Source organism: Oryx dammah, unplaced genomic scaffold (assembly GCF_014754425.2).
Source record: "Oryx dammah isolate SB20612 unplaced genomic scaffold, SCBI_Odam_1.1 HiC_scaffold_14, whole genome shotgun sequence".
Classification (NCBI taxonomy): Eukaryota; Metazoa; Chordata; class Mammalia; order Artiodactyla; family Bovidae; genus Oryx; species Oryx dammah.
The window spans coordinates 48712698-48737948 of record NW_024070198.1 but is presented as its reverse complement, the minus strand read 5'-3'; the positions used below and the strand labels follow the sequence as shown (position 1 = coordinate 48737948).

At 55.6% G+C, this 25251-nt stretch overlaps 1 protein-coding gene across 1 annotated transcript in view; it reads left to right on the top strand.

The window, feature by feature from the left end:
* The window catches only part of TCERG1L (transcription elongation regulator 1 like), a 201501-nt gene that overhangs the window by 118730 nt on the left and 57520 nt on the right, over nt 1-25251 (top strand). The window contains exons 5-7 of the mRNA XM_040254814.1: nt 10038-10129; nt 14134-14222; nt 22367-22521. Coding sequence (XP_040110748.1) covers nt 10038-10129; nt 14134-14222; nt 22367-22521 — 336 coding nt within the window. The remainder of the gene's footprint in view (nt 1-10037; nt 10130-14133; nt 14223-22366; nt 22522-25251) is intronic.

Below are 25251 nucleotides of genomic sequence, written 5' to 3'. Positions count from 1 at the left end.
GAGGCTGCCCGAGCCACATGCTTCCCGGGGCCCCGGGTGGCGGAGACCACAGGTCTAGCGGGGCAGGGAGGCTGCCCGAGCCCTGTGCTTCCCGGGGCCCCCGGTGGCAGAGACCACAAGTCTGGGGGGCCACCCCCAGGTTCTCAACCAAGGCCAGTCCCCCCACGGCAAGGGGTCCTGTTCCACAGGGTGGGGGAGCCCCGCCTGGAACCACACTCCGCCCTGAGGGGCCCCTAGAGGAGCCCCTGGGAGTCCTGAGACACTCCTCATTGAGTCTGTCGAAGCTCAGCTGACGCGAGAGCCAGTCACCCTCAGACCTCGTCATCCTAGTCTGAGACCATGTTGAGGGCCTCAGCCAGGGGGCTTTCTCGTTTCCTGCACCTGCGTGGGAGACTCGCCCTGAAATCCATCCTCCCATTAAAACAGGGAGGCTCAGTGTGCAGAGGCAGGAGGCAGCGTTCTCAGGGGCCCAGAGATGACCGAGGTCTACACCGGCCGGGGGGCCTAGGGGGCGTCCTGTTTACCCATTTTGACTCCATTAAGTTAGACCCCCTCCCCTGTGACCTCAGGCCTCTGTGGGAGCCGCGGTTATTAAAGCTCACGGAACACGTGAGGCAGCTAGGAAAAGCCTCAGGATGAAAGAGCGGAAAGAGATTTAATAACTGCCCGGGACGGTAGGGCCTGCTTAGATAAAACACAGCAGCGTGCCCGGTCGTGTTGTTGGAGGCACAGAGCAGCGGGAACAGAGTGTGAACTGCCGCAGACGGGCTCGGGGGCCACGAGGCGCGCCAGCCTCACTGGAGACGGGAAGGACCGGCGTGTGCCTCGGGACGCCAGACCTCAGTGGAGGCGGGAGATGTCGGGCGTCGTGCTGTCCCGGGACCCCTCCCTCCCGCCTTTTGCCTGCCCACCCGCTGACCCTGGTCCCAAGCCCACTGCTCAGCGCCAGTCCCGGAGTGGCTACCAGCGGCAGCCTCGGGAGGCTTGCTGGATGTGGGGCCCAGCACGCCTCTGCCCCTGGCCTGCCCACAGGTGTCACTGCCCAAGCAGGGGAGGATCCAGTGGCCTTGCAGCCAGAAGAGGGGAAACGACACACCCCAACACACTTTCCAAAGATGCAGCCACGTTTTTCTTTTTAATTAATTAATTTAATTGGAGGCTAATTGCGGTTTGTGAAAGCGATGTGTAGGATGAACAGTTTTTATAGCACAGATAACTTATTTTTGATGTCAGCTTTAGAAAAAGTCATTTCACTTTCTGCACATGTGTGTTTTTTTTTTCCCCATTCCCTCCTGGCGCATGTAGACCAGACAGTAAGCTAACTAAGCAGAGGGTTTCTGTGTAATGCGTTTAACTTCTGTGGCGGCTGAAAGATCAACAAAGCAGTCGTCTGTCCCATGTGCGTGTCTATGTGTGAGCGTGCACCTGTGTGTGCGCTGGGGGCACACCGCTGCCTCTCGGGTGGGTGGTGCCTGAGCCCTGCACCGGCTGGAGTCCCGGGGTGCCCGCAGGGCCAGCCTCCCTGTGATACCCGTGACGCCCGCGCGGGGGGTGCACTCACTGCCGGGCGGGTGCTCCCTGGCATCCCCAGGGCGAGGTGCAGGGGTGGGCGGATGCTTTCTGTCTCTCAGCGCTTGTAATTCCCCTGCTGCCTTGAAAGGTGGGCATTGCTGAAGCAATTCAGCCTGGGACTGTGAAATGGATTTACGCTTTTTGGAAAAGGTTGAATGCTGCCCTTTTGCCACACGCTCTACCTGGGCTGGAGAAACGTGTTCTGAGGGACCGTGTGCAGCCTGCAGGGGCGTCTCTCAGTCTTCCCCCCATCCCCTCTCCCGCCCCACCTCCACCTCTACCCAACCGTCTCGTCTTCTCCTGGGCCGCGTCTGCGGGGAGGCCGTACCTGGCTCACCACACGTCTGATGAAGTGCACAGAAGATTTTTCATCTCGTAGAGAAATTGTCGCATTTCACACGTCTGTTTTGCCTCTGATAGCCCCACTTAGGAATGATGACAATCAGAACTTTGAGCATTCATTTGGAATGGCACCTGTCCTTGGAGTCCTTGCAGCTCCGTCATCCATTCATCCACTGAATACACAACCGAGGTCAGGGGGGTGGGCTGGGTGGCCAGTCCTCTAAGGCATCCCTGGACCACACTGTCCCGGGTGCCAACTTCCTCTGGGCCTGCTCTCTGGGGTTGGCGCTGCCTGGGGACCTCAGGCGCAGCTCTCTGGGTGGGCACAGCATGGAGCCAGCCTCCGTCCCAGCCCTGACGTTCCCTCGGTGCCAGGAGACACGTGTCCCGGTGAGGTAGATGCTGCGCCCTTAAACGGGGCAGGAGTGGGCTGGCCATCAACGTCCAACAGCTCATCTCCATTCTAACGTGGCTTAGTCAGTTCAGTCACTCAGTTGTGTCTGACTCCTTGTGACCCCGTGGACTGCAGCACGCCAGGCCTCCCTGTCCATCACCAACTCCCGGAGTTTGCTCGAACTCATGCCCGTCGAGTCGGTGATGCCATCATGTAACGTGGCTGCTGCTGCTAAGTCGCTTCAGTCGTGTCTGACCTTGTGCAACCCCATAGACAGCAGCCCACCAGGCTCCCCCGTCCCTGGGATTCTCCAGGCAAGAACACTGGAGTGGGTTGCCATTTCCTTCTCCAATGCATGAAAGTGAAAAGGGACATGGAAGTCTCTCAGTCGTGTCCGACTCTTTGTGACCCCATGGACTGCAGCCCACCAGGCTCCTCCGTCCATGGGATTTTCCAGGCAAGAGTACTGGAGTGGGGCACCATCGCCTTCGTGTAACGTGGCTGCCCATGGTCTAAGGCGGCCTGTCTTCACGAGAGCGCCAGGTGCCTCAGGCTCTAGGAGTCTGCTGAGAACGGCCTGTCCTGTCCACGCCCTTCTGTCCACTGGTGACATCAGACCCCTGGTAAATCAGCCAGGCCAGTGGCAGGATCCAGAAGCGCTGGTCTGGGGTCCTGGCTGGGGCCTGGGGAATGGAGACAGGCTCTGTGTGGCCACTCTGTGGGAGAGGAAATTCCGGTTACGGGGGTGGGGCCACGTGGCAGTGTTGTGACCCTTTCTGTGGAGGAAGCTAAGTTCTCCTGAGTGTTTTAAAACCCTTTGTTCCTGCAAAGGGAAACCCAGGGTGTTACTAACGGGTTGGAAAATGAATTCTCTCTGCAGCTTGTCAACTCTGAGAAATCACCGCCTATGAAAAATGCAAGAGGACTCAGAAATGATTTGCCACTTACCTGAAAATGATCTTCAGTTACAGCAGAGGCGAGGAGGCCTTGGCCAGCCTTTGCTGCGGGGCGGAGCGTTTGTGAGCCTGAAGTGGGTTCCCGCAGCCGCAGGCCGCATCCACTGACCTTTGTGGCCTCGGCTCTCTCCAGAGCCTGGGGTCCTGGCCTCAGGCCACCCTGCTGGCCCCTGAGCCGGCTTGAGCACATCACTCAGGGGCGCTTCTGCTGGCCCGTGTCTGTCCTTTACCCCCAGTTTGCTCCGGGCTCTTGGAGAAAACTGACAACCCGCAGCCCCTGCCGGGACCCTTGTCACGGGCGCATGGCCCGCAGTTTGCTCAACTGCTGTGTCCTCAGTGAGGCGGTGAGACGCCCTCCTGTCCGCTGACCGTGTTGGTAATGGACATACCCAGCTAGGCTCCCAGGGCCCCTGGCATTTGACTCGCAGCCTCAGGTCTCTGGCTGTATCGGCCTCTCTGTGGTGACCCCATTATGTGGGCCTGAGGAAAGGAAGAGGAGGACGGGATCCCCGGGACCCTGGCCTTGGCCAGGTCTGCGCCCGGCCACGCTGACGGCAGCCCGGAAGTCTGCCCTGGAAGACAGGACCCCAGGAGTTCAGCCTTCGCCACCTCCTTCCAGAGTCCGAGCCAGGAAACCCTCAGGGCTCCCAAGGAGGCAGCTTGGAGGAACAAGGGGGCTGGAGGGACATGCTCCTTCTGTCCGCCTGCAGCCCCCGCCCTCGCACTGGCCAGCCCAGCACACTGCCCTCCCCCCATGGCACTCCTGTTGGCCGGCTCTCCGTCCCTGGGATCTCTCTGTGTCTCTCCTGCCTCTGTGGGTCCCCCAGGGCCTGCAGCTCTTGCTAAGGTGCCACCTGGGGAGCAGTAAAGCTGGACTTCGGCCAGGTTCCCAGGGGCCGTGGTTTTTATGGAGGGGGAGGTCTGAGGGTCAGTGCCCCTCCAGCCTCTTTCGGGACCACATACAGCAGACCTGAGTGTGTCCCTTTTAGCTTCTTCAGCACGACTCACATCTCTTCCTTTATTTTATTATCACATTCTTCAAAGGAGTCCAATGTCTCTAAAATTGGCAAATAATTTTGGCCCTCCCCAGTGGTTTATTTTGCAACCTGGAAAACAGCTTCTCTTGTCTGAGTTACTTTGGTATAAAATGGGGTGATTGTTTTCACTCTGCTCAAGCATTGCAGAAATTATTTTTAAGATGATGGTTACAGGGAGACAGGATTAGAACTCCGCTCATTATTCTCCTCAAGACGTTTCCCTGAGTGGGTGATGTTCCGCTGGTGTTCGGAAGTGAGAACACCCGTGTGTGGAAGTGGCGTCTCTAGATTGTGGCAAACACGAAAGCTGGGGCCCCGTGATGCCGGGATTGCCGTCTGGCACCCCACGTCCTGCACTTCTCCAGGAGTGGTGGTCACCCCTGTTTCCAAGCACACCCCTGCTGCAGGGACCAGTCTATCGCTTACAACTCTGCAGGCGGAGGCCAGTGTGCACGTGGGGGTTAGTGGTGTGGACAGGCTTTGTCAGCCTTCCCACCAAGGCCCGTTTCTGCAACAACCAGGGAACTCAAGCCATCCTGGTGCCCCTGCAACTTCACGGGCACCCCCAGGAAGTCACTGCCAGGGTTGTGCAGCACAGACCGTCTGTAGATCAGGGCCCCCCTCGGTCTAAGGGAGATTCCCCACTGATTGCAAATGGGTCAGAGGAGGCTGGTTCCCAGGGAACAACCCATCAGAAGTCACTCTTGGTTTTCAGGACGGAAAAGGTCAATTGTCTCCTTCGTTCTCCTCCTTGGAGTCAATCTACTTCCCTTCTCTCCAGCAGGAAACCAAGCTCCCAGTTGGCATCTTCTGTTTCTTGTGACATTCCGCAGACAGTCCCAGATGTCCTGCTGACTTTCAGAATCCCAGAATGGGGCAGCAATGCGGAGACCGATTCCATCCCTGGCTCAGGAAGACTCTGGAGGAGGAAATGGCACCCCACTCCAGTATTCTTGCCTGGAGAATCCCATGGACAGAGGAGCCTGGTGGGCTATAGTCCATGGGGTCACAAAGAGTCAGGCACGGCTGAGTGACTCACACACACACACATTTGAGGAAACAGACCAAGAGAGGACAAAGTGTGTTGGATTAAAATGAGGTTCAAGTTCAGAATCACCTTTTGAATTAGAAGAGGCTGACATACTTTCATATATTTTTGGTAAGTTAGACAATTTTGACTTGTCTGCAGTGTTTCTTCATTTCAGAAATTAAAAGAGCAATCTTTAAATGTTTGGAAGACTCCTTGTGCTTTATCCAGTAGAAGCAGCCTCGGCTGAGGTGCCAGCTGCATCACTGCCCCGCTGCTGACATCAGTCAGCCGTCTTTGGTCTGAGACCTGACTCTAGGCAGACACCTCTGAGTCCTTACGTCTCTGGTCCTAAGGGAACAGGTGGCTTCGAGGGGACTCCTGAGCAACAGGTGACGTGCTGGTGGCCCCCGAGCTCAGGTGAGGGCACAGGGAGCCCACCTGGCTCTTCTTTCAGGGAGGCGAGGTTGATCGACTGCTGAGCTGTCTTGCCCACGAGAAGGAATGGAAAAGTTACTGCCGCTGTCCCCCTTCCCAGGGCTATTGTGTATCCCCCGGCTTCACCCTCATCAACTCCCACAGCGTTATTTCTTTTTGTTTCATTCTTTTTAAAAAAGGTCTTTTTTTTTTTTTTCTTCTGATCTTTGGGCCTAGCCATGTGGCATATAAGATCTTAAGTCCCCAGGCAGGGATCAAACTGGAGTCCCCTGCATTGGAAGCACAGAGTCTCAGCCACTGGACTGCCAGGGAAGACCCCCTGCAGCATGCTGGGGGGTGCTCACTTCTCACGTGTCTCCCCCGCTTGTCCCCACGTGCAGCCAGGGCTGTGCTGGGTTCCGTACAAGGACTGAACGTGTGTGCCTCTCGTGGCGGTTCTCACAGGCACCCTTTCTCCTTCCTGGCTTCCATGCAGCCTGCCCGGGCCTTCCTGTTGCTCAGCCCTGCTGGGAGGAAAAGCAAACTGCAGACTGTCTGAGAGCTCTTCAAACCTCAGAGCCGAGCTGGATCAGTAGACCACCCTGCCTCCCTCACCGTGTGGAAATGTATCGTGGGCACCCCTAAGCGCGTCAGGGTCTTATGACTTGCTCATTTCCCTCCATAAACTAGTTTCCTTTGGCACCTGAGGGGGTGTTTGATGGCAACACGATAGGGTTTGTGCAGAGGTTGAAGTGCAATGGGGTGAAGCAGGTCTGAGGGCCCGGAGTGGCCCTTGGGGAGCCGTCACATCAGCCCTTCCAGGATGAATGGGGAGACGCAGGATTAACAGGGGGCTCTGGGCCCCAGCCCAGTTATGCAGCGAGGAGGCTTTAGAGTGGTGATCAGGACTGTCTTCTTGAAGAAGCCATCCTGTGACCAACGCCAGGCATGCAGCCCAAATGCTGGACTTGACGAACCAATTTCTTTACAGGGATCAAGTGTTTTCAATAAATGAAAAAAAGAATGTTTTCTCGGGTAATGAGGGAACTCGCGTAAGCAAGACTGCTGTCATCGAGAATGGCGTTGTGACGAGCGTGGATGCTATCAGCTTCCTTGCACGTTTTTTACAGCATGCGTTATTGGCCTGAGACAAGAATCTGCTCCTCACATTTCAGGGATACCTGATCACTTTGTTTTCTCTCTGGAGCGCCCCCAACCCCTCTCCCCCCGTGTCAGCACACACCCCCATCCTGGAACAACCCCTGCAGTCTGGGAAGGAGCCCAGACCACGTGCTTAGGTGGTGAACAGCCATCTGCTCGGTGCTGCTCATGCCTCAGGCCCCTGGAAGCTGCCCGGCCCTGCAGTTAGAAACCGGAGCCTAGGCTTGTAACCAGACCGTTCCACCTCCTTGCAAGTTTAAGCTCTCCTCTTCCTTCCTGGGGCCTTGCTGGGGGGGCTTGGGGGCATTCAGCTGCTTCCTGCTCTCTGACCTTCTTTGCAGAGCAGGGGTCTAGGGCCCCAGGTCCTTTGGGAGGCTCTGGGGAGGTTCTCCAGCTTAGATCTCTAGGGCAAGGCAGGGCGCCGTGTTCCCGGCTCCTTTCCTCAGGAGAGCTGCTCTGGTGGGGTCTCCGATGCTGCTTTCCACAGCTGTCTCCTCGGCGGACCCCCCAACACAGGCGCTTGCACATTTCTGCCTGGTGCAGACGTCTTTCCGACGTCACCCGCATCCAGACATCATTGCAACCCCCGTCCGCCCACCCTGGGCTCCAGCTCCCCACTCTGTTCCTCAGCTGCAGCAGCGAGAACCTCTGGGTTCCAGGGCTGCCCTCTGGATGCCTCCTGCAAACCAGCCCCCGCCTTGCTCAGAGCCTGTGGCCGGTGGGATCGGGGCCTGAGCTGAAGCTGAGGCTCCCTGACTCTTGCCTGCGTTATCTGTCAGCGCCTGTGGGAGGCCTGGGGCCAGGGCACTGAGAATCTACTGCTGACCCAGTGGGGCTTTATGGTTCTCTCCACCTGCAGAGGAACATCTTGTAGCTGGGAGCTGCCAGGGGGTAGAGCTCTGGGGTCTGCGGCCCTGAAGGGTCCCCACGTGGAGGAGAGCAGTAAGCAGCCTGGGAGGCAGTAGGGGCCGGGTGGCCCTGCCGTGGGCATTCATGAGGCCTACGTTAACTCGAGCATGCAGTCCCACCACAGCAGAACAGGTGGGGGACACAGCCGTGGGACTTCACGATGAAACCCTCCCCGTGGGACTCTTTTCTCGGGCTGCTCTCGTCTCTTCCTCTGATTCTTCAAGCAGAGCTTGGGTGTCACCCAGTTAGGGACCATCTTCCTGCATCACCCGCCTCTATCGGCTCCTCTGTCTTTTGTGGGTGGCGTGATCTGTTTCACAGACACAGGAAGTGGGTGGTCAGGACCGTCCCATCTGGAGCCAGCCTCCGGCCCCACACAGCCCTTTGCGTCTCGACAAGAAGCGGGCTTTGGCGGAGGGGCTCATTCTCACAGGTTCTGGAAGCTGCCCGGGGGGCTCTGCTCATCACCATGAAGGATGATGAAGTAAAGCCCTACTGCCCTCCAGGGGGGAGCATGGTGTGAAATGTGGTCTATTGACTCAGACTGGGTTTATGGTTCAGTGAAGGGCTGGGAGCTCATTCCCCCAGTCTGGGGGTGAAATGGCCCCGTAGGTGGTGTCTCCAGGCCCGAGGCAGGTCTCTGGGTGGTGGTCCCAGCGGCCTGGGAGGTGAATGGTTGGCACTGGCCGCCCTTGTGCAAATGGAGAGTGCGGTCTAGGCTCCAGACACACTTGGTGTGGAGACGCGAGGGGAGCAGGAGGCCCACGAGGTCTGGGGTCCACACTTGGTCTGTTTGCCCCCAGCCTAAGCTCAAGGCTCCCAAGCAGCCAGGACCAGCCAGCTGGCCCTGGGGCAGAGCCAGCTGGCCCTGGGGCAGAGCCCACAGGCCTGGCTTACCTTCAGAGTGACATCATGGACAAGGGGCCTGGCTGTGCTCAAGGGCACCTCTGTATATCCAGCCCTGCCTGTGACAGACGGAGGCCAGGCCTCATGGCTGGCTCCCACCTGCTTTTGTGTTGTCCAGGCGAAGTTCCTCTGTGTGGACTAGATGTTTGGTCGCGGTCCAGAGCCGGCCTGAGGGCCCAGAGGCAGCTCTGAGATCAGCTGTTAGTGTCCGCAGGGAGGTGCTTCCTCACCCAGGGCCCAGGAGAGGCTGCCCCGGAGCCCGGACCCAGCTCTGCAGCCACTAGCGGGTGGATATTGATGTCACTGTGGCTACCACGGCCGGGCTCCACACGGGAGCCAAGCCCAAGCACGCTCACACACGCACGTACATATATATATGCACACATGCACGCACACACACACACAGGCACACATATGCACACGCACACGCACATGTATATATATGCACATGCACACTTATGAACATGCACATGTATGCGTGCACACACGTATGCACACACGTGCACGCACGCACATGTATGCGCACGCACACACACATTGATCCCCTGTGTCCTTCCTTCCTCCATCCTGCTGGGCAGGAACCACCCCGGGATCCTCCCAGACGTGTTGCACAGATGGAGTTCCAGGTCACGCAACCCCTTCTGGACCCTTCCAGGGTCCCCTCGGTGGATGTATCTCTTTGTGAGGCTGGTTTGTGGCTGGGTGGCTTGGAGTTTCCACTCATCCTTGGTCCTAACTGCGTGGTTAACCTTGCCGCCTGTCACTGCCTACAGACGTCTGAGGCTACACAGTGTCTTAGAATAAGATGGAGCCTAACTGTTTTCAAATCCAGCCTCAGGCTTTTGGCACTTTCCACCTCCTCCATCAGGCAGTTACTGTCTGCACAGTGGAAGCTCTGAGAGGGCTGCCCATTGAGCCAGAGCCTGTGTCAGTGACCGAGAACAGTGGTAACCAGGGTGTGGCTAGCGTGGACCCCCGTTCCTGCTCGGGACTGGGGGCCAGGTTGGCCCGTCACAGGCGCTGATAGAGCCTGCTGGCTCAGTCACCACACTGGCCCCTGGTCCTTGTGGAAGAGGCCTGGGTCCTGTCCATCGTGGCCCACATGGCCCATTCCAGCGTGCGTGGCCAACCGCTTCATGGCCAGTGGACACAAAGCCCCAGTGGAGGCTCTGTCAGCAGCGCGGATGGCACAGCCTCCTGCGAGACACACTGTGTGCGCCACCACTTGGAATTCCCGAGGCCGCTCTTTGTCCCTTTCCAGATTTACAAACTGATGTGACAAGTGGATGCTAACGATGGTTGTTTTGGTCCCACAGATAAAAGCAGAGAGCGCAGCCGGGCGCCCCGCCCACCAGCCCTGGTGCTGCACGCAGAGAGGAAGAGCCCAGCGGAGGATGGAGAGGACAAGGTTGGTGGCTGCAAGATGCAAAACCCCCGGCTGGGGGCCATGGGGGCCCGCACACCCTTCTCCCCATTTCCCACCTGACGCTCAGCAGTGACACTTGGCAGTCCCCTCTGCGGTACCAGGCCACTGCCAGCTGGACCGCTGCAGAAACCAGCATAAGGAAGGGGCGCCTGGGAGCCAAGCAGGAGCAGCCTGGCCTTCCCATCTGTGTCCAGTCCAGAGCTCACTGGCAGGCTCTGCTCGGAGGGGCTTGGGTGGTAACCCAGGATTCTCACATGTACTGCCCCCCATCTCAGAAGGCGAGTACACACAGGCGGCCAGTCTGTGCAGTGGACACCCATTGGGTGAAGCTGTAATCTGCACTTAGTTTCACTGTTACAGGAAAACCAATGCAAGCCTGTGTTTTCTGAACACAGAATCTCAAGTCCTTCCTGATAAAGCGGCATTTTATAGATTGACCGAGAACGTGTTGAATGCATTTCCTTTCCCATGAATAACCAAGAAATCAACTTTTACTGCTGCCTTTGAAAGTCACAAATGGCACATAACATGCTCTGACCGTCAGACACCCTGGCGGCCTCTGGTCTGATCCATCAGTTGGCCTCTGGTCTGATCCATCGGACACCCTGGCGGCCTCTGGTCTGATCCGTCGGACACCCTGGCGGCCTCTGGTCTGATCCATTGGTTGGCCTCTGGTCTGATCCATCGGATACCCTGGCGGCCTCTGGTCTGATCTGTCCGACACCCCGGTGGCCTCTGGTCTGATCCGTCGGACACCCTGGCGGCCTCTGGTCTGATCCGTCCGACACCCCGGTGGCCTCTGGTCTGCCCCAGTATTGTGTGAACATCCTCTCTTCCTATGCTGTTATCAGCCTTGTCTCTACCTCGGCCTGGTAGGTACCCCCGTCCCTGCGGTTGTCCTGCCCGTCCCCCATTAGCGGCGTCCCTGGGCACCCTCACCTGTGCTCCCCACCATCCTCGCCATCATTAGTGCTGAGGCTAGATGGTGTAAATGAATCGCGAACAATAGAGCAAATTAATCTCTTGCTTCCCGATGAAGGATTTCTCTCTATGAGATGAACATCCGTGCCAGAATCACATATTTATTAAACAGATCGTCTTTCTTCTGCTTTAACTTCTGTCTTTATCTCTGCACTCTGTGCGTCTAATTCACTTTTATTACTTCAGTGCGGAGGGGAATTTTATGCCATGATTAGCCATCTTTATCACCAACAAGAAATCATAGCCAGCGTGCTGCACCAGAAGACGACCTTGGTAATTAGCTGGAGAATCCCAGCATCGCCGAATTTAAGTGTTAGTCTCTATCACAAATCATGTCCCACCGTATTTCCCTGAAAAAATTATCAAGGGGAATCTTCTACTCAGAGGCCCCTCATTGGGTTCCATTGTTCAATTAGCTTCGTAATGAAAATCTCCCCTCGTTTTCCTAATTGGATTAGTAATATAAACTCTGGTCTCAACATACCCTTATATTTTTAACACGACTGTTTCTGAATACACCCTGTTATGTTCATTATTTATCCTGAACTTATTTTCTCATAGGAAACTGAGACATTTTCTACTACCCCAAAATTCTAAAAAAAAAAAGTGGTTCGTGAATTTAGGAATAATCATATAAATTACAAACCATTTATTCCGTGTAATTACCTGTCACAACCAATGAAGGGCACCAGGCAGACCCCAGTAAGATACCAGGATGGTCGAGTGTGAAAGAGACCACCCCTCAAGTCCTGGATCTTACTTGTCTAACGTTTAATGAATGCGATTCCCAGGGGCCACTCTGGACCTGGTCCGCTGACCTTTGTATCCCAGGCCTCCCTGCTCATCCTCTGGCCCGCTCTGCTGACACTGGCCGTTCATTCCTGGTGATGTGGGCCCTGCTAGGAGGAGGTCTCATGTCACTGCCTGTGATTTTACTAGCTTTAAGCGACTTCTTTGGGGTTTATAGCCCCTGGTGATCTTTTAACTTTATGTTTGAATCTTACGTCTCAGTGCTGGCATGACCCAGCACTTCCCTCGCTAACAACTGTTCGAGAGGAAGCTGGGAGGTGGGAATGAGCTGTGGTCCCAAGGTGGCCCTTGGGGGCCCCTGGACAAGCATCTGGGCTTTTGCTGCAATGGCCCTGTCCTTGTGCAGCCACCCACCAGCAGTGCCCCACAGGGCGGGGAGCCTCGGTGTCCTGGGTGTTTGATCATTCCGACAACCGGCTAACCATGTCCTTACCTACACTACATAGAGCGCTGACACGGATGGTGGTAGAAAAAGTTTCTCAGCTTTCAGGATGACATTTAATTTTTTCTAAATGAATCTAGAGCTTTAGTTGCCCAACGGACATGGGTTTGAGTGGACCAGGAGATGGTGATGGACAGGGAAGCCTGGCGTGCTGCAGTTCACGGGGCCGCAAAGAGTCAGACATGACTGAGCGACTGAACTGAACTGAACTGAACTGAACATTGTCAGCTCGGAATCTGGTTGCTGTTTGGAATAATGCACTAGGACCTTGTAATCTTACCGATTTTTCGAGAGAAAGAAAATGCAGTCCTTGTTATATTATTCTAAATTTGAGATTAAAATAATGAAAACAGGCAGTAAAAGGAAAGCAATGTTTTCTTGCCACTAGAATTTATTGTGCTCACCGTGGTTTCATTTTTCTCTTGCTGCTGCTGCTGCTGCTAAGTCGCTTCAGTCGTGTCCGACTCTTCACAACCCCATGGACTGCAGCCCGCCAGGCTCCTCCGCCTGTGGGGTTTTCCAGGCGAGAGCACTGGAGTGGGCTGCCGTTGCCTTCTCCCGTTTTTCCTCTTCGAGCCGCTCAAACTTTGAGACAGCACTGACTTCCTAAAACGATTTTCTCGTGGTAATTTTTCAGTTCCGCCTTTAGGAGTCTGGTTCTGTTTCCTCTTGTCTAAGGGCCTCCCTGGCAGCTCAGACGGTAAAGCGTCTGCCGGCAACGCGGGAGACCTGGGTTCAGTCTGTGGGTGGGGTAGACCCCCTGGAGAAGGGGATGACTACCCACTCCAGTATTCTTGCCTGGAGAATCCCGTGGACAGGTGAGCCTGGCGGGCTACCATCTATGGGGTCACAAAGAGCTGGACACAACTGAGTGACTAACACTTTCGCTTTTCACGTTCCCTTTGTTTAACAAAATCCAATGTCTCTTGTATATCTGCGCAGCTAAAGAAGTCAATCTGAATCTTGGATTCACATTTATGTTGGTGTTATAACTGCCTATGTTTTCTGATCACAAAAAAACTTTTAATTCTGTCCAGATTCTATCCATAATAAGCAATGGGTCAGGTGTCCTAGCTGTAGTTTTGGTTTTTTGTTTTTAAACTTTAGGAAATAAATCTTCATTTTCTTCTAGGGGATGTCATGTTCAGACATTCTTTTCTACATGAAGACAGAGGCCCCACTGTGCATCACAGGCAGCCGCACCCTGTGAAACGGGCCGTGAACTATGCCCCACGTGGACACTCCAGAAAGGGGGGGGCGTCCTTGGAGTGACAGGATCCTGCAAGGACACAGGCTTGTCACTTCCCCTGCCTGCCAGGGACGGCCCAGACTCCCGGGGCCCTCGCTGCTTGGAGGGTTTCTGCCACTGGAGGCTGGGCTCGGTGGCCCCGTGAGCCTGTTTCCAGAGATGAGTCCAGGGGGGTTTCTGCCCCTGGACACTGGGGTGTTCAGAAGCGATCTCTCAGCTGCTCTGCCTGTGTCTGTCTCTGCAGAAGCAGGCAGCGAAGCCAATTTGGGATAATTACAGGGAGGCCCTAGTCTAGGTCACTCAACACCGTCAGTTGTGCCGTGAATTCTAAAGGCTCACGTGACCCCCAGGCCCGCGCGCTGGCTCTGCTGAGCCGGTCGTTGCCTAACAGCCGCTGTGGGCAGGTCTGTCTGCAGGAGACTAGTTAGTCTTGACTCGGTTGCCTCTAATTGAAGAGGAGTGTTTCAATTTGTTTTAAAGTGCTTTCCTGCTCTCTATTCACAGGAGCCTCCGTCGATCCTGGTGACCAGCGAGGGTAGCACGCCCAAAGGCACGAGGCCCGTGGCCTCCACCCCGGTGCCGGGATCCCCCTGGTAAGACAGCCCGCGCCTGGGGGCTGGGGAGACAGCCCCGGCAGACCCAGCGCTTGTTGTCTCCACCAATGAGAAATGCATGCCCTGTGGGTAACGCTGTTTTACACAAAGCAATTTGCAGCTCCTGGCGGGTAGAGTTCCACACTGTTGTCACCATCTGCCAAAAGAAAAATAGCATTTAAGTGATAAGTTATCCTGCTCCAATATATTTGCAAATATCCATTAAAGTAGGAAGGCCATTGTGTATTGATCTGAGCAAGGCCGTGTCTGGAGAGACGGCGGCACGCCTTGCACTTCAAAGGCCTTTCCGTGGACTCCAGGAAAAGCATAACCGAGGAGCTGTTAATTAAAGACATGCCTGCTCTTTGTGGCTGCCCTGTGAGGATTCCCGTTCTCTGCGTCTCCACACTCAAAGCGCCCTCCGCGAGGGAGCCGCCGACTCTGGTTTTCAAAAATGTCCTTTTATAATGGAGTAATTTAGAATCAGAAAAAAAAAGGTTATTATAGTAAAATTAGTTTTAAAGCTTGCAGATTAGACTGCAGGATACGGCTGGGAGGAACAGCTAATTTAGAGAACTGGAACAGAGCCACTTAAGGTGCCGTCGAGGCAGCAGCGGCAGCCGCCCGCGGTCCCTGGTCTGCCCTGTGTGATGTCCTGAGTGGATCCCTGCATCTGTCCTGCCCTGGCCACCTGCTTACCGCAGGAAGCCCTGCTCCTAACTGGACAGACGGGGCCCCCTCTCCTTCTCTGCTCAGAGGTCGGTGTCACGGGCACCCAAGGGCCTCCCACCCTTCAGCTCTAGTGCTCGGTGAGCCGGGGGCGCCTCACAGGTCTGGGGCCCCCATGGTGACACCTAACGATACGTGTTTCCAGGGCTGAGAGCGTCCTGCCCTTCAAGTCGGGTCTGATGCCAGCTCCTGGGCTAGCGCAGACCCCACGGGCCGAGGGCTGAGTCCCAGTCCCCTGCCCCTGCACGTTTCCCCAGCTGATTGCGAGTCCTGGGCTCCCACAACCTCCCGTCAGGTTTGAAAATTTGCTAGAACGACTCACAGGACTTAGGAGAGTGATTCACTTGTGATGACGTCTGTATTATACAGGGTGCAGCCCAGGGACAGCTGGATAGCCGAGAGGCAAGGGCAGGCCGCAGGGCGGGGGTCTCCGGGCCTCACGCCCTCCTGGGGCTGCCACCCCGCCAGGACGTCAGCAAGGTCAGCACCCTGCAGCCCTCTGAACCCAAAGGAAGCTTTCTGAATGCTTCATTACTAGACCTGCCCCCCCGCTCCTGGAGGCTGGGGGTAGGGCCAGAAAACCAACCCTCTGATCACGCAGTCGGTCTTCCTGGGATGAGTCCCCACCCTCCACGGTCACACATGGAGGCACGTCAGTCGCCATGTCGTCAGCCTGAACTCACGTGAGGTCGGGGGCGCTCCTCAGGAGTAAAAACCACGCCCCAGTGGCTCAGCTAATTAAAAGGGTTTCAGGAGCTTGGTGCCAGGAACTGAACGGGGGACAACAACACAGACTTAAACTATTATTTTTTTTTATGATGCCAGAGATGCTGTCTGGGGTCTTCTGGAACCAAACTCTCTCGCGTGTGTTTCTAAGGCAAGCACATTTGACTGCAAATCACATGAGGGGTTGCAGTGAATTCGGCGAGGTGTGTGACCCTGTCACACGGTACCGATGCTGTCCCGGGGGTTATAACTGGGCAGGAGACCTGACCTTGAGCCCTAGAGACTTCTAACTGTGGAGGCTGCAGTTTCAACTTCTCAGTGACGCTGTGTTCGAGGGCAGAATGCTCTGTGGGATCCTGGGGTCCTCGGTCTGGATGAATCACTGATGAGCCTTCCAGCCTGAGTGTCGGCTGAGTGGGGAGCTGTCCTCTCTCGGGGAAGTGGGCGGCGGGGCTGCAGGAGGCACCATGCCTGCAGCTTTCTGAGCGGCGTTGGGCCCGCCGGCTGAGCCCGGGCATGTTTCTCATCTCTGCTCGCCTCTCTCCGAGCCTCCCTGACTCAGTGCCACCTGAGCAAGGCTGCCTGGCCTCCGGGGTAAAGCATTCCAGGATAAAGGGTACCGGCGTTCAAACACCCCTACGCCTGGGAGGTTGGGTCCGTGTGTGCCCTGAAAAGTGCCAGAGGAACCAGGATCTTGCAGGGGGTGGGGAGCCGGGGTGCGGGGGCAGCGCCAGCCTCGGCTTCTGTGGCCTCCCCGCTTCCCAGCTGGGAGCGGCGGCGTGCGGCGTGGTCTGACGGAACCTTGGGGACAGCACATCCTGGGATGACAGCAGTCTGCCTCCAGGAGGGGCTCCTCTGGCCTGGGGGCCGCACCTGCTGCACCGAGTGAGCTCAAAGCACCCACCAGCCTCCTGTCCACGGGCTGGGCCGGTCGTCAGCTCGAGCCGCCCAGGTTCTCAGGAAGCAAAGAGATCCTCCAGGCGCGGGGGCGGCCGGTTCCTCCACGCGCGTCCGCGCCGGCCAGTCCTCTACAGGCCAGGACGCCCAAAGTCCCCCACGCGTGTGAGAGTTCACCCAGACGGAGAATGCGCGGGCGCCTGCTGCCTTTAGCTCTTGAAGGAGGAACCCGCGGGGGGTGTCTCCCTGCCCGTGAGGCAGGGAGATGGGGGCAGGGGACCAGGTGCGAGACGTGAGCCCCGGGACCCCGCAGGCCCCCGGGTGCTGTCGGAAGCTGGGGTGACCCGAGGTGCAGGCAAGGCTGCCAAGGAGCTGGGAGGCATGCACGGCACTAGCGTCCACATGTCTCGGCCGCGTGCTGAGCCCCTCTCACGTCTCAGATCTGCCTGTTCGCCCCCGCACGGGCGGCCTCTCTGCGGAGGCCCCCGCTGGCCCAGCTCCAGGCCTGCTCCTGCAGGGCCCCCCGCCCTGGCCCTCATAAGGCCGGGCAGGGCAGCCGGTGCTCGGGGGTGCCTGCGGTCAGAGGCCCTTGCCGTGACGAAGCTGGACTCTGACGGAGGTCACAGCAGAGTAGGTGGCACCGTGACTGTCCGAGAAGGCAAGTGCCCCTGGACACCCCGGCCCGTGGTCCAGATGGAGTGACCCAGAAGGCGTTTGCTCCACTTCCTGCCCACGGGAGGCTTGCTCTCACATCAGAGGTCGCTCGGAAGCCCAGGAGCTCCGTGGAGAATGAGGCCATAAGCAGATAAGCATTTCTGAGCATAAACCACCATGTCCCAGGAGGAAGAGGGGAGAGCCGTTTCCACCCTCTTTCCCCTGAATCTTCGCATCCGCGGGCCCCACAGTGCCTCACCCGACCTGCCCCGTGGGGCCGGGGCTGCTCGGTCCTCCCAGGACAAAGGTGGGCGGGACGGGGAAGGGGCAGAGCACAAAGGACACAGAGGTGCTGCCTTCTGGGGTCAGAGACTTCAGCCCTGTGGCTGTGGCCCAGGGCACGCGGGTCCACCCTGCAGACAGGACGAAGCTCCTGGGGCAGCGCACTCGGGGACAAGGGCCCGGAGGAGAGAGGGACCCAGGTGTGTCTTCCCGTGTGCAGGAGAGGGGGTGAGGCTCGGAGCCCTCCCCCGCTGGGCTGAGCTGGACGTTTGGAGGGAGAAGCGGAAGCATCTTCCCCCTTGCAGAGCTGTGGACACTGGGCTGTGCTGTGGGAAGGCCTTGGGGGGATCGTTTTGTGCGGCAAGCCAGCAGTCCCCATGTCCATTTGCTGAAACGGGCCTTTGTGCTCTAGGGCGGCTAAGTCTAGATGTTTTGCACCAGACTTAACTAACTCTGGCACGCTAATTGTACCCTCTGGGATTTGGGGACAGTTAAAGAGGAGAGGGAACATGGCAGCCATCCAGAAATTATACATTGTGATTAAGCCAGAGGAATGTATATGTATTGCTTAAAATGTGCATAAACGATACATGGAATTAATTCTGCATTGTACAGCTGGCTTGGGCCAGTGGAGACCAGGCGTGACCAGTGGGCGGCTTTCTCCTGGGGGATCACGTTTGTTTACCTGCTGCCAGCTCTTTGCTTCAGTTCCACAGGCGTCCCTGTGGCACAGGAGGTGGGCTCTGCATTCTGGACAGGAGCGTGTGCATGCTAATTGTCACGCCTCTGTCTCCGGGGTAATAATCCTCCATTAAGGCTCTAACTGGCTCCACTCTCCCGTCACTGGAGAGGCTGGTGGTGGTGGCAGTGGGGGTTGGGGCTGCTCCCCGCACGGCGGTCCAGGCACTGGGTCTTTCCGAGAGGAGGGTGTGGTGTGACCATCTGTCCACACGGCTCCCGGTGCTGACGGAATCCGCGCGTCCCAGAGGCGGCAAACCTACAGCCCCCCATCTGGGGAGAACCAAGTCAATTCCGGTCGACGTGAAGCTTCTTTCTTAACAGCTGGGCTTGGAGCCAGAGGACAAGGAGCCCAGGAGCTCAGTGGGAGGATAACCTGAGTCAGACTGGGCCTCCCGTCAGGAGGACCTTTTGGAGCCCACGTGTCTTTGCGTCTGAGTGTATCCACTTCTCGGGAAGGATACCTGCCCAGGTGCGTGGTCTGCCCTCAGCCAGCATCCGGAGAGGTGACGGCTGTCAGCAGCTACCGGGGCTGGAGGCTGAAACCCCTCCACTGTTAGCCCACCAGGAGCACGGCTCAGGGCCCCCCACTCCACCAGGGACTGCGACAGCATCACTCACCTGCTTCCAGCTGCTTCTTATTCCCCAGGCCCCCCACTTCACGTGTTAACCAGAACTTTCTCAGGCCAGGGAGAATCACGGCTCCAGGACCCCAGGACACCTCCCAGAGCCAGTGGGGAGACTGGGGTTTGCTGAGGCTGGCCTCACACAGCCTTTTGGGTGCTGGCAGGGGGCTACCTCTGCACACCCACTCTGTGCCCACGGGAACATGAGCCCCTCCGTGCCTCTGTGATCGAGGCTGCTGGCCACTCGGTAATTCGGGCTAAAGTGTCCCATCCCCTGGGGGTGGATGCACACCCCCCAGACTTTCCCACATGGGCAGATCCTCGCTGACCCACTTTCTCAGTGAACTCATCACTCCCCGGGTCCTTCAGTCGCTGTAGCCGTGATGGTGCTGAGTTTGGTGGGACCAGGTCCCGTCTTTGAGAACCCTGAAGTGAGGTCCTTAGGGAGGAGGTGAGGGTGCGCGTCCTGCACAGACACCGCCTGCCTCTCACTGTGAGAAACGCTCCTGGGAGTGTAGATTCTACTCCGTCCTTCCTCCCCTTTAGGCTCTGTCCTGGGTCAGGGTCCCCAGAAGGAGCACTTTGGACAGTGCTCCCAGTGCTCGGACATACTGAGGAGTGGTTTCAAGGGAAGGAGCAGAGGAAGGCGGGCGGGGGGCCGGGGATGTGGTGGTAGGGGCAAGGGCTGGGCTAAAAGGATGTGGTCTCGGCAGGAGGCCAATCACCTATGCCCTTGACCCCACTGGGCTGCTAGGGGAAGCAATCCCAGGGCAGGCATGGTCTCTGTGCAGTAGTGGACCTCTGAGCACAGCTGCCCAGAGCCCAGGACGGACTAGCTCAGGAGCCGGGGATGGCGTCCCTGCCCATAAGGTTGATCCTCACTGAAGGGCATTAATGTGACCACGCCTGGGGTCCTGGACCAAAGTGGAGAATTAACAGAAAAAAACAGAAGATGGAATGGAAGTTAGAAGGGGCTTAAGAAATCGTCTGGGACTAGACCTGCGCTCACCAATCTGCTTTTATAAATGAGGTCACTGAGTCCACAGCAGTGAGATCACTGCTTGAGGTGCTGAGACATGCAGAGGCAGAGCCCTCCTCCTGGAAGGCAGGGCTCCAGGCCCCTGGGCTCCTGAGTGCCCCCCCGAGTCCCCCCCCAGTGACTCTAGAGGGAACACACCAGTCAGTCATGACGCTGAGGCCGCTGGGGGTGGGGCTGTGGTGCCCAATCACTGGTGTGCTTGTGTGTGCGTGCACACGTGTATGTGTATGTGTGTGAATGCATGTGTGGGTGCACACGTGTGAGTGTATGTGCATTTATGCACAAGTGTGTATTCATGTGTGTGCACACACAAGTGTATATGCCGTGTGCCAATGCATGCGTGTGCGTGCATGTGTGCACGTGTGTGCACGTGCCTTTATGCACAAGTGTGTGTGCATGTGTGTGGATGTGTGTGTGCACACACAAGTGTATATGCCATGTGCCAATGCATGCGTGTGCATGCGTGCGTGCACGTGTGTGCGTGTGCCTTTATGCACAAGAGTGTATGGATGTGTGTGGATGTGTGTGTGCACACACACGTGTGTATGCCACGTGCCAATGCATGCATGTGCGTGTGTGTGTGCACGTGTGCCTTTATGCACAAAAGTGTATGGATGTGTGTGGATGTGTGTGTGTGCACACACGTGTGTATGCCTGTGTTTGTGTCAATGCATGTGTGTGTGTGCGCGCAAGTGGGAGTGTGTGCGTGTGCACGTGTGGGTGGAGGGTGCTGGGCACGGGGTGACTTCCTGCCAGAACAGCTGTGCCTGTCAGGTGTATCTGCTCTAGAGGTTCATTGTACTGCAGGTGCCGTCAGGGGCCCCAGGGGCCACACAGCAGCTCCTAAATTTTTAAATAGATAGACAGGGATGCAGCGAGTCAAAGATGCATCTAGACTTTCCCACACAGGCCAAGTGCAGTCAAACAGTGAAAAGATATCATCCCGACTGTCACAAACCAACTTACTCGCTGCCAGGAGCTTTGGTCTTGGAGATATTTTTCCAGCTGCAGCCTGGACAAAGAAGGCTTTAGAAGCCTGTGTGTGGGCAGTGACCAGCCCCCTGTGTGCAGCAGACAAGCCTGATTGATGCCCTCCGTGTGAGAGGGTGCCCAGGACTGGGCTTCACCCTCTGCACTGCTGCGGGTCTGCTGGCTTCTTACTTCACATCGCCTGCATTCTGATCCAGCTGAAGCTGTAAGCAGCCTGCCCTCACCCAAGGCAGACCAGCCCCCATCCCACCCCGTGGGGCTCAGATAACCCTGGTGGGCTACTCGTGGTGCTAAGAACACGTGCTGAGTGTGGCCAGGCGTGCAGAGGTCACTGTAGGATGCTGAGGTCCCTGGAGGGGAGAGGCCTAACCCAAGAAGAATCTTCTGGAAGGGCCAGACCAGAGGCAGGACAGATCTCATTTCTCTGCACCATCACGAGACTGGTCACAGGACAGCCTGAGGCCGCTCTGGTGACCTCGACCGGCTGTGTTGCTGGGACGCACTGAGGCCAGGTCTGAACTGCTGTGTGCGTTCCCACATTGCAGACTCATTCCTCGGGAAGGGAGCTCGTCCTTTCCTTTGTTTTTCTTTTCTTCATTATTTCTCCTTTGCAATCTTTCCTTCTCTCTGATAACCTTTCACAGACATGAAGTCTTAAAATTGCATATTATTCCTTTTGGAAATTTTAGTTTGCTCCATGTGAAAATGCAAAGCTAATTCTTCGCTCTTCTGAAAACAAAGCGGGACACCTCAGCGGGGCTGAGGTTGCTGATTCCAGCAGCCGGGTTGCTGGTTCTCAGCTGGAGAGCGATGAGCTGTGGCCTCCGTGTGGCTCCATGAACCCTGCTGCTCAGTCAACGTCCAATTAGGGGAGTTTCCTGGGAACCGAGGTCTGTGTTACCTGGTCCTTGGACCCAGGGCCAGAGTGGGAATCCAGCTGAAAGGAGAGCTGGCCTTCGGGAGGAGCTCAGAGCTCCTGGGACCCAGCTAAGCCTCTCACTTCTCTGAATTTTGCTGTCCTTACCAGTAAAAGGAAGGTCAGGTCGCTGTCTGCCTGTGAATCAAATGAGAGAATGTATGAGAAGCATCTGAGAATCACCCTGAAAAGCCAGACATTATTATTATTATTCATACTTTGTAAAATATTACTTTTGTGAATGTGTGGATTTCAGCCCCAAAGGGCATTTTGGGTTTGGACGCACGCCTGCACTAACCTGTCTGCAAATGCAGGAAACGTAAGAGACTCGGGTTTGATCCCTGGGTCAGGAAGTTCCCCTGGAGGAGGGCATGGCAACCCACTCCAGCATTCCTGCCTGGAGAATCCCATGGACAGAGGAGCCTGGCGGGCTACAGGTCATAGCATCACAGAGAATCACACACAACTGATCGACTTAGAACACACACTATGGTCTTTTGATGAGTGCCTTTGAGGGAGACTAAGAGCGGGTCCTTGATTTGCACAGGTGTGTGGTCTGGACGGGCGATGACCGAGTTTTCTTCTTCAACCCGACAATGCAGTTGTCCGTCTGGGAGAAGCCGATGGACTTGAGGAACCGCGGGGACCTCAACAGGATCATCGAAGACCCTCCTCACAAGCGCAAGCTGGAGGCGACAGCAAGTAACTAAGATGGGCGGGCCCTGGGCACCCACCTATAGGAGAGTCTAGCCTATACATCCCTGAGCAGGAGAGGAGAGCACAATTCTCCCGGTTATGCTGGCAGTTGATTTTGAAGGTCTCGTGGTCCCTGTTTCAGAATTCAGTCATTAAGTTTTTATGGCACTTTCTGCAGAGTCTTTTATCTTTCCCCAGGATCGGTTCTGGCTTTCTCTTTGCATCACGTAAAATTACGAACCCAGAGAAGGTTATCCTTCAGCCACTGGGAGCTTCCTTTCCAGTTCAGATATTAGCCTGCATCTAACCTTTTCTCTTACTTTTAAAAAGTTGTTTTCTATTATCAAATTAATGGGAGTTGGTTAAGCATTCTAGAAAATGCAAAGCAGTCTCACCATGTAAACTCATCCATGGTGATCACTTTGACATGCTAGTTTGTTGCTGGCCAAAATCTTGGCCTTCTCTGCCCACGGAAGCCAAATGAAAAATACAGAGAGAGAGTTTGGAGGAAATACAAAGGTGGCTTTAATTCTCACCTGGCTGAGAGGGGAAGACGCAGGCTCATGCCTCCAGAACTGCGTCCCCCCTCCACGGGGAATCCTGTTCAGTATCTCAGCCACGTCCAGCTCTTTGTGAGCCCATGGATTGCAGCGCACCAGGCTTCCCTATCTTTCACTGTCTCCCGGAGCTTGCTCAAACTCATGTCCATTGAGTTGGTGATGCCATCCACCCATCTCTCTCATCCTCTGTCACCCCCTTCTCCTCCTGCCCTCAATCTTTCCCAGCATCCGTCTTTTCCAATGAGTCAGCCCTTTGCATCACGAGGAGTCTAGGGGCTTATATAAGATGAGGGCTCACAGTCAGGAATCAGTGATGACAAACAAAGCTGTTAGAATCTTGATTACTTCCTCTTGTATTGTCTCAAAGACAGTCACAGGCTGGTGCCAGCAACCCAGCAACTGCATCTGTCAGTTCTGTGGCGCTGCAGCCTTCTTTCTGATAAGTAACTACACGGGGAAGGGTGTCGTGAGGGTAAACACCAGATACAGCATGTGTTTAGCATGGAGTCAAAGGAAATAGGTATGAAGTGTAACTCCTGCAGAGTTAAGGGGCAGAAAAGCAAACTTAGTTATAGACATGCAGAGTTAGAAGCAGTTAAAGTAAAAAAACAATAATAATAACTAGTAATGTTCAGGCCTACTCACTGTTCTCTTTATCTTCTTTATTCTCAGGAAAAGTGAAAGTCTTTAAGTCCTGTCCAACTCTTTGCAACCCCATGGACTGTAGCCTGTCAGGCTCCTCTGTCCATGAAATTCTCTAGGCCAGAATACTGGAGTAGGTACCCATTCTCTTCTCCAGGGGATCTTCCCAACCCAGGATCGAGCCCAGGTCTCCCGCATTGCAGCCGATTCTTTAGTCTGAGTCACAAGGGGAGTTAAAGAAAAAAAACTCATGCCCTTTTTTTCCTTTTTACTGCAACAGTTTGCTCTTTTTTCCCATCATTTGGATTTGCTCCAGATGTTGTATGATGCCCCCTTGAGACTACATGTCATATCAGCCCTGGGATTTCTTTGGAGGGAATGATGCTGAGACTGAAGCTCCAGTACTTTGGCCACCTCATGCGAAGAGTTGACTCATTGGAAAAGACTCTGATGCTGGGAGGGATTGGGGGCAGGAGGAGAAGGGGACGACAGAGGATGAGATGCCTGGATGGTATCCCTGACTCGATGGACGCGAGTCTGAGTGAACTCCGAGAGTTGGTGATGGACAGGGAGGCCTGGCGTGCTGCGATTCATGGGGTCCCAAAGAGTTGGACACAACTGACCGACTGAACTGAACTGAACTGAACCGACCTGAACCTTCTCCATCATGCACCCATTCCAGAGCTTTGTAGGAAGTCCATCCACTCTTTGTTTGAAGGGTGCTTGAATTCACCTAAAGTGCATGTGGAGAAGGGAAAAGATCCTTCCCAGCTGCAGAGGAATCCAGTGCGTGGCAGAGAGATTGCTGTTCGGAAGCTGCCCCTGCAAATCCCGTTTTCCCAAGAGCCAGAGCAGAACACTTTCATGTGTTCAGAAAGGGTCCGCCGATTAGGTCTTATTCATTTTTTATCAGCTGTGTTGGGAAAGGTGCACTCCCTGAGCACGTGGGTCGAAATAGTCTTGGCTTCACTGAGATCTTGAGATCAGAGTTTTCCCTGACTGACCTGCAGAGCTTGGCTGAAAGGCCAGGAAATGGAATCTTGACCCCTGGAGGGAGTGTTTGCTTTAGCTTTGGAGTGGTTTTTGAGTATTTTTGAGTCCAACTCAAGTGACGCTAACACAGATAACAGAGATCAGCCTACACTTTTAGCTGAATCCAGAAGCATTTGAATGGAACTTTAGGAGAAAGTGTCTTAAAAGCTTCCTCAACATTTTGATCAGTGCTAAGGGACATGGACAGATTGCTCCTGCAAAGCTGGCAGCAGTCTGCTAAGATGGAGTGATTGATACTGATAACACTGTCAACTGAAAAAGTACACCTCTCCTACAAGTTGAGAGTTAAGTCTTATTAGGCAGAAATTTTTAGGACTTCAGGCCCAGGAGACAACATCTCAACTGATCTTGAGAGAACTGTTCTGAGCAAGCCAGGGGAGGAGCCAGGTTACATAGACATTTTACAGCAAAAAGGTCAGGTAGTCTGAACACCCAAAGATTATTGTTAGCTAAAGAAAACCAGATATCCTAAAGTAAGGAA